The 8,687-nt window shown below is 44.7% G+C and overlaps 2 protein-coding genes across 2 annotated transcripts; both read left to right on the top strand.

Moving 5' to 3' along the window:
* The first annotated feature begins 87 nt into the window (after window positions 1-87).
* polr3h (polymerase (RNA) III (DNA directed) polypeptide H) lies at window positions 88-3,550 on the top strand. Its single transcript, XM_079232733.1, has 6 exons — window positions 88-330; window positions 795-891; window positions 1,228-1,314; window positions 1,940-2,003; window positions 2,134-2,368; window positions 2,742-3,550. Exons 1-6 carry the CDS (start codon window positions 220-222, stop codon window positions 2,790-2,792), a joined length of 645 nt encoding a protein of 214 aa, XP_079088859.1. The 5' UTR covers window positions 88-219; the 3' UTR covers window positions 2,793-3,550.
* Window positions 3,551-6,279: 2,729 nt separating this feature from the next.
* Window positions 6,280-8,373, top strand: csdc2b (cold shock domain containing C2, RNA binding b; the record flags this gene model as incomplete). Its single annotated transcript, XM_079233330.1, has 3 exons — window positions 6,280-6,461; window positions 7,276-7,398; window positions 8,211-8,373. 3 exons carry the CDS (start codon window positions 6,280-6,282, stop codon window positions 8,371-8,373), a joined length of 468 nt encoding a protein of 155 aa, XP_079089456.1.
* Window positions 8,374-8,687: the final 314 nt, after the last annotated feature.

The following is an 8,687-nucleotide window of genomic DNA, read 5'->3' as shown; positions in this document are numbered from 1 at the left end:
CGTGGAGACATCATGGATGCGTTTGGGTGTGCTGTAGATTCTTACACATGTATTGGTGTCTTCAGCTAGATCGTGAACAACTGTCGATATTTTTATTTGCACCACATCTCTGCGGTAAAACGAGAAATGCGGTCCCGAGAGTAGGCGACCCCTCGGAGCTCACCTGACAGCAGCGCTGTGCCTGTGCGCGCGCGTGAGTACCTGCTCGCAGTCTGCATCATGTTCGTGTTGGTGGAGATGGTGGACACTGTCAGGATCCCTCCGTGGAACTTTCAGAGACAACTCAACGAGGCCATCGCCGAGGAGCTGAACAAGAAACTGGCCAACAAGGTGCGCGTGAGCGACACTTCGGCGGTTACACAACTTAAAAAGAAAAAACTCTACACACGAACTGTTAAAATATACTTCAAAATCTAACATGGCCATGTCACAAATAAAACCAGTCATGTTTATTATTATAACTTTTTTTTATTCGTCATCTCTTTTGTGAGTGCATCAGGAGAAATGAGCACAATAATGGCATCAGAAGCAGTCACAGATCTCTCTGAACAGGCTCCACGTTAACAATTTTAAATTCATCCACTGAGAGTTGAGACTGTCGGATATTAAATGCTGAATAAATCCTCCATCCATACGAATGATAATTGGAATTGAGCTTCAGTTTATTTTGTTTCTGTTCTGCGTCTTCCACAAAGTGTATTGCATATTTGTCCTACGAGTTTTGCTTATTGGAAGTGTGGACTATTGTAATGTCAGCCTGTCTGCGTTACTCTGACCTCTCCTCATGACTTCAGGTGGTCTACAACGTTGGCCTGTGCATCTGCTTGTACGATGTCACCAAACTGGAGGATTCCTATATATTCCCCGGAGACGGAGCCTCACACACTAAAGGTACGAAGACGCTCTCTCGTTTCTTCATGCACTTCTTCAAAGTCATGGACTGTGTTTTTTACGACAGCTTTAGACACATTGCCACATTTTGCAACGCAGGTCCTTCCTCTTAGTTCTTCTTAGTACTTTGTGATAAGTTTGGTGTTTCAGGGTCCTGCTAAGAGTAAACTCCTGTAGGACATATTGATATAGATGTCCTATCCAATAATAAAACACTTTGACAGGCTTGCATATGGATGGAGGAACCTCCTTATTGTCACTGTTAGTACTCCGAACAACTTCACCTAGCTGTCGCTCGCTGAACGTTCCCCATCTTCCTTTTGGTTTTTCTTTCAGTTCATTTCAGGTACGTTGTCTTTCACCCGTTTCTCGATGAGATTCTGCTCGGCAAGATCAAGTACTGCAGTCAAGAGGGAGTTCACGGTAACTTCTGTCTTTCCATCTCAGCAGGTTTGATTCAATCTCCAGAAATGTGTTCGCTGAATTATTCTCAAGGTGGCGTAACATCTGGTTTTGTTCGGCCTACAGTCCAAAGCCCAAAGATACTGAATTTGCAATACTTCAAAACAAAGAAGCATTAAATCCTCTCATAGCAGAAGCTGGAAATAGCAAATGTTCTGCGCTTCTGTTTGACAAATTTACATAAATTAATATTTTATTGTCAAAATAGTTGTCGAGACATTTTCTGTAAATCTACTAATTGATTAATTTGCTAGTCATTTCTCTATGAATAATAGATTCATGTCTGTGACTTAATTAACCAGCTCTTTGTAATGTAGCAAATAACATTGTATATCTGCGTAATTTATTGATTCATTTTTGACATATTTTCTTCATTTAGTAGTGCGGTAGTGTAAATATTTTTTTTCTCACCTCTGGTACCAAAGTTCTCGTCTAGCTGTCGACGTCCCATGTGACTTTTTATAAAGTACAACATCAATGTTGGAATGGTCATGAGATCTGGTGTATGTATGAACTACGTTCCCATGTCTCTGCTTATGCATACACAGAAATCCCGCGGTAAGACCGTAACCTTTCTGTTTCACAGTGACAATGGGCTTCTTTGATGACATCCTCATTCCACCAGAGTCTCTTCAGCAGCCTGCAAAATTGTATCCTGACAGAAAGTGTTCCTGCAAACAAAGCGCCGTGATTTGATCTTTAGAACAGTTTTGCAATGTGCGTCGCATCACATACTCTGTAGATTATCACCCATAACTGATCCTTAGCTCCGGCCTCCAGTGACGAAGCGGAGCAAGTTTGGCTCTGGGAATACGAGACGGACGAGGGGGCCCATGACCTCTACATGGACCAAGGGGAGGAGATCCGTTTTCGGGTGACGGATGAAGTGTTTTTGGACACCTCGCCAACGGGCCCGGCCGCCGCCGTGACGGACACGCCGGCGCAACCGGGGCAGTCGACGGCTCCCCCGGCAGAGGCCAGCGTGGAGAAGAAAGAGCCGCCGTACACTCTGATCGTAAGAACGCGACTCATGACTAACGCACATTTACATCAGGAGACCTGTTCACGTGAAAATGTCTGAACTGTGAAAATTGGGGTTTCTCACTAATGTTAACCAAACTCCATTATGTATCAGTTAAGGGGCACACTTTTACATTTATTTATTTGTACTCCTATCAAATATCTGTTTCGGCCTCAAAAGTCCAGTCTCCTGTGTGCTGTAGTTTAACCTCCGCCAGAGCTGGGTTTTAAAAACACAGGATGCTGTTTTCACAACTATTCAAACTATCAAAATGACAGAAAGCACCTGTGTGGGTTTACAAAAGGCTTCCAAAATGGAAACAAAAGTAGCTCCACGTCCATCCTCACCTACTGCGCTGTTGTTCCAGGGGACCATCTGTGACCCGGGTCTGGGGCTGCTGTCATGGTGGAACAGTTAGCGCCGCAGCAGGAGGAACGAGGACATTTGGCGGTTACGAGCTGCTCGACCGGCGCGACTGATCGGAGAGGAGAGGGACGGTCGGCTGGAGACCCAGAGCCCCAGAGTTTGGATCCAGAAGTGAACGCAGAGCTCTCTGAACCGAGATGCTCTTGGTGTGAAGTGACTGACGTGCTCTGCCACATTGAGACTGATTGTGTTGTAAATAATGCCCTGAACATACCAGCTCCGTGTTGACGCGTGAAATTGACCATGTATTTCAAAACAGATTCATTTGATTGACATTTCTGTTAATTTAGTGTATTGCACATGAAAATGAACCCCCCCAATTTGAAGGAAAACATTAATTATTTGAGTCATAATTTCATCACTACTTTAGTCAGACATACACAGGTCACAGAATCTGATTAAATGGGTCAAAGTAGGTGCTGTTGAACCACGAACAGCAGGGATGAATACATGTGGGGCCTGATGATACTCTGAGAGCTTACAGACACTCTTACGAACATGAGAGAAATAAGCATGAGTGATACTTTTGTTCAGAAATTAGACCCACGGGACAATTTATACCGCATTTGTATCTTCAAGATCCGAACAACATTGCTACGATTTGAAAATAAAATAATGTCGAGCTTAAAATATTAACTTATTTGAAATGTTTCCTCAAACAGGTTTCTGTGCTCGCTTCTTCAGTTTATGAAACGGCCTTGTACTATTCTGTTATCTTATTTTGCCTCTCAGTAAAAAGGCCTATCATCAGCGTGAGTGGTTGTGATTTGTCATGTGTGATTATAGGAAGTGTATCAGAAAACGGATTAGTGGCCAGCCGGTCAATCCCACAGTTTGAAGGCCGCCGTCCTGCTTGTTTAAAGCAGAGCTGCGCTGTCCACTCTGCTCTGTCCATTCCCCCCCCCCTGCCACACACACGTGTTTGTTGTACAATCAGACATGGGGTGGGTTGATTGTTGTGAGACATCATGGCGTTTTCATCAACACAAACACAGGGCATGTGAACCTCCTTGCAGAAATGTCTTCTGTACAGAAAGCTTGACATTGTGTCTTTCATCACATGCCAGTATTAGACATTTACAGTCATTCTTTTGTCACCCCCTTTTTTTTGTGTGCATTTTTTATAACTGTGATGACGATAAAAATGTAAAAATCCATTGCATCCCTGGAGAGCGGTCTACCCCATAACACACCCTTTATAAGAACAGCGCAAGGACAGGTGCGTGTTTTTAAATTCATGGTAAAAACGAATAACTCTGACAACGCTGTTCCCTAAACAGATCACACACATGCGACGGAATGAAGAAAGTCCTTTTCTACACACACACACACACAGAGTCGCATCACGCCATCGGAATCTCCGCCAGCTGCGCAGACTCAGCAGCCCTCACATCGTCACATCAGGGTTTTCCGTCGGACTGCGCTGATTTAGTCGATTTATTTATTTAATAACTCGTTATATAATACACAGCGACTTAAGACACTCGCTCGCACACGCGGATCGTCCTCATCCTTTAGCGCACCCAATGCAGTAAGTAACATTTCTGAGAATATATGTGGAGTCTGTGCAGGTGGGTGGGCGGAGTGTGTCAGGGTGGCTTTGTTTTGGGATCCGGACAATGTATTCTTTGCATGCTCGACAGAATAACCGAGACAGATTTGATCATGAGCTATATTCATGTTTTCATTGTATGGAGCACTGATCGGTGTAACATCTCCACCATATTTGACCGTCAGCTGCTCTCAATGAACGGACCTCTCGCGCTGCTTTTTGTTCAAGTTATACGTTGTCAAATCGCATCGACGGCTCTTTTTTTTTTTCACACGTTTTTGACAAATTGCGGATATCATGAGGGATGTCATTTTGGGATTGATTTATTTAAGTGTTTTTACTAGATAGGCTAATATAAAACGAGGGTAAATGTGTAGATGTGGGGTTTTGTGGTGGTTCTCTGAAGGTATAGGAGAAGTGTATGAATTCAACTGAACTCCACAAACGCACATTCGTACACACGCTGCATTTGGATAATCATGGGACGGGGACCATGACACTGTGGCTTAATTTCTGCACATCCAGATGTTCTGGTGATGTGTGTGAACTCTGAGTCGCTCTGGATGTTTAGGTCCATTCGAAGTAGTTTGTCATTATAAAACATATTATATCCATCACGTAGACCTCTCTAACGTGTCCCGTGGCATTGTGGTTGTAGTACTCCTGCAGGATATGCAATTGTTCATTTGTGAAAGAGGCGCTGACGTCACGAACGCACCACTGGAGGCGGTGTTCTGCAGCTGTTTTGACGTCACGACCTCGGCCTCCATCATTACACGCGAGAGGAGTGGGCGTACAAGACACGTAGGCTCGTGCGTGTAGAAAACGACACGGTGTTTGTTACCCGGACTGTTAGTGGTGTTTTTTCTATGGGGGAATTCACCCTTTAGTGCTGACCGGAGATCAGTCAGTTGCCTCTTATCTAACCTTGAATGTACCACAGTGGGGAGAAACCGGATTAGGAGATATTGAAGGGCAAGGTCACCTGACTAAACACGATATGTTGCGGATTTTAGTATTAGGGAACGATGATCAACACAGATGGACAGAGGCATAATTCCCCAATTCTCTGGAGAAAACTGGAGCCTGGATTAAGAGCATATACTGTGTCACCCTGATTGAATAGACATGGCAACGACAGTGCTCTGTAATACACCTAACAGCAGGGGTGCCAGTCCAGTAGATGTGAACATTGAATCTCCACGTGTATTCATACAATGCAAGAAACCCTGTAGTATAGTAATAATGGGGGATTGTAGTGAAATGCAGTTTGTTACCAACGGAGCCAAAGAAAACATTCAAAGGCTCCATGGGACAAAAAGAAAATGTGTGTTTTCTTGCATGAAATTATATTTGGTCCTGGATTTAAAGGGCCACATCACATACTTGTGAAAGTGTAACGTCTTCAGTGGATGGATGTTCTTTGGTCAAATCAGAGAAAATAACCCAGATGATGTCATCGGGGTATCTCTGGTGAGGTGCCTTCCTTTGAGATGAAAACATGCAATTGATCTGCATCATGGTAAGTGTGGGGTCTACCAGGAAAGACCAGTTGCACCTCACCGGTCCATTATATGTATATCTGCTTGAACAGACTTATTCTTGGCTGGGTGACCCCTCCCATCACCTCTTTGCCCCATCAGGTCTAAAGCCACATGACAACTCTCTGATCCTCATCCATTCTTTCTCTTCACAGCCTGTCCTCCTGACAGACTTGAAGTGACAGCCCTGACCTGGATAACGGCTGTGCCTCTTGTCCCGCACTGAGGCGAGCCTCTCCAAGCAGAAGGACTCACACATACACCCGCGGACAGACGCCTGTGTCAGCAGCCCATCAGCAGACTGCGGCTCGAACAGCACCGCAGCAGAGTCCAACACTGCATCCACACCATCCTCCCTCATCTTCCTCGCCCCTGTCACTTCTGACATGGCAGACCCCAGCCTCACGTCGCCGTCCAGGACCCCGCTGCGCTCCCCCAACGCCTCTCTCAGCCTCTCCTTCCCCTTCCTGAGGGAGAGGAGCCGTATATGGGAGGATGGGAAAGAGCAGCCGCTGCCTCGAGATTTGCCCAGCCCGCTGCCAACCAAACGCAACCGCACCTACTCCGCGTAAGTACGATGGTTTATTTACCAATGAGGTGGATAGAAGACATTTAACAAACACACACGTTTTTCTTTTTACTCCACTTCCACTAAATGTACTAAAGCTTTACGTCTCTGTAGCCAGCAAACCTGAACCAATAATGGGTTCAAAGCACTCAATGCTAATGTACCATTATCACGCCCACGGCACCGGATACTGACGCACTAGGTACTATCGTGTCTGTAAGAGACTGAAGACCAAATAAAACCCACACAGGGCAAGAGGGGGTGGAGGTTGTGGATAATCAAACACACAGGACTTAAAACCAGACCGTTGTTTATGTGTTACTTAGTTATTTTAAGCCCAACCGTGATGTTTTCTAAGTGGTTTTGTAAAGTGCGCCAAATCATTCCCTTTTTTGTTTGAATTCCAACATTAACCCTGTGTTTATACTGATACTGATTTTGGCTTCACTGTTGTGAAAGCTGTTGATGTAAATCTGACAGGTTGCTGTATTGTGGCTGCTCGCCTGACTGTGATTGGTACTAAAGAAAGATGGAATACTGTACTCTACACAGATGAATGTTCTCATCTCTGCGTGACGTAATGAATGAGGCAGTGTGTAGGAGTTGATGCCATCACCTCTTCATCTACCTTCTAACCTTCATTATCAATCCTCCTCCACGTCCACTTCTCCATCTCTCTGCCTTGACAAAGGGGCCTAAATCATGAATTGTCTCACATTGTCTTACTGAAACAATAACAACAGTAAATTGTACCGAGATGAGTCATTTTATGCTTAATGTAAGAACTTTATTGTTTCCCTCTCTTTGGCTGCAGTACGGTACGTGCTCAATCAAGTCCTGTGTTCAAGGGCGTGTGTAAGAACTTCTCCAGGTCACAAGGTCATGGCTTCCTCAAACCCTCCCACGGTGGCGAAGACGTCTTTGTTCACATCTCAGAGTGAGTGGCAATAGCACTTTACACACTTTTAAAGGACATAATCATACAGATTTCACAGCTGTATGATTATGTCCAATGTGCATGCGAGGGTCCCGGGACAGAGGATGTCGTATGTGTATAGATTGTAAAGCCCTCTGAGGCAAATTTATGATTTGTGACTTTGGGCTATACAAAATAAATTGAATTGAATTCACAGAATTACAAATAGCAGCACAAACTTACTGCAGAACCGCAGCGTCAACTCTTTGAACTGCAAGGACCGAGCAAACAGCACTGTTTATGTGTGAACTTTTTTCAAAGCTATTTTTTCCAACCCTCGAAGGACTCTGTGACACCTGCAATACGGGAACATGCACAGAGAGTGCAGCAGTCTGTGCTTCTTTTATTTTAGCTCTTTAATCAGCACAAGCTGTATGCCAAATGTGATTCCAGCCTCTGCAAAAGCAACTTTGTAAAATGTCTCCCAATAGATTATATGGGATGATCCAGTTATTTTATGGCCAAACAGCTGCATCGTGGCCCTGAAAGTCTCAAATTTCCTCATCTCAAAGCTGAGACTGGAAGGAGGAAACAGCTAGCAAGGCTCAGTCCAAGTTCAAAAGTACGCCTACTTGCACGTCTAAGGCTCAGTAATTAAGACATTGCATCCTGTTTGTTGAGCTGGCAAATATGAGCTCGGCAATGTGACTTTCTGGAGTCTCCACGGGTTGAAAGCATGTTTACATTTTGTCTGTACATCTATATACCAAGACAGTATCGAGCGAGACTCATTTTCAGTTCTAAATCATCGCCCTACTTTTGCTCTATTTCAGCATCGAGGGGGAGTATGTCCCAGTAGAGGGCGACGAGGTCACGTACAAAGTGAGCCGGGTCCCTCCCAAGAACCTGAAGGTGCAGGCGGTGGAGGTGAAGATCATACATCTCAACCCGGGGACGAAACACGAGACCTGGTCGGGCCAGATCATCAGCTCGTAGACCTGAACTTTGGGCCTAGCTGGTTGCGCGGGGCAGGGCTGGGTGGGGTAGGACGGACCTGTCATCGGACTGATAACTTACAATCTGTGCTAAAATCCTTTCTTTAAAAACACGTTTTATCTACACAGCAAAGTGCCCGTGATAATTCATGTGTCGTTCATGTGTCCACTCGCAGAGCGGATGCACTGTTCAAAGCTGTCCACTGCACTGATGGATTTGCTGTGTATGTAAGACTGACCATTTATTCACTGTATGGAAAAAGACACGTTTATTTATTTCTATTTTTTTCATGACAGCAGTAATAAAAGTCAGAT

The sequence above is a fragment of the Taurulus bubalis genome (genome assembly GCF_910589615.1).
Source record: "Taurulus bubalis genome assembly, chromosome: 17".
Lineage (NCBI taxonomy): Eukaryota > Metazoa > Chordata > Actinopteri > Perciformes > Cottidae > Taurulus > Taurulus bubalis.
The sequence above is the reverse complement of the archived record's forward strand: the minus strand, read 5'-3'. Positions and strand labels throughout refer to the sequence as shown.

Excerpts from the sequence above, each read along its gene's own strand:
- polr3h (XM_079232733.1), top strand. The coding sequence starts at position 220 with ATGTTCGTGTTGGTGGAGATGGTGGACACTGTCAGGATCCCTCCGTGG. Across the intron at positions 1,315-1,939 it reads CAGTCAAGAGGGAGTTCACG|TGACAATGGGCTTCTTTGAT; the intron begins GTAACTTCTGTC and ends TCTGTTTCACAG. Across the intron at positions 2,004-2,133 it reads CTTCAGCAGCCTGCAAAATT|TGACGAAGCGGAGCAAGTTT; the intron begins GTATCCTGACAG and ends TCCGGCCTCCAG.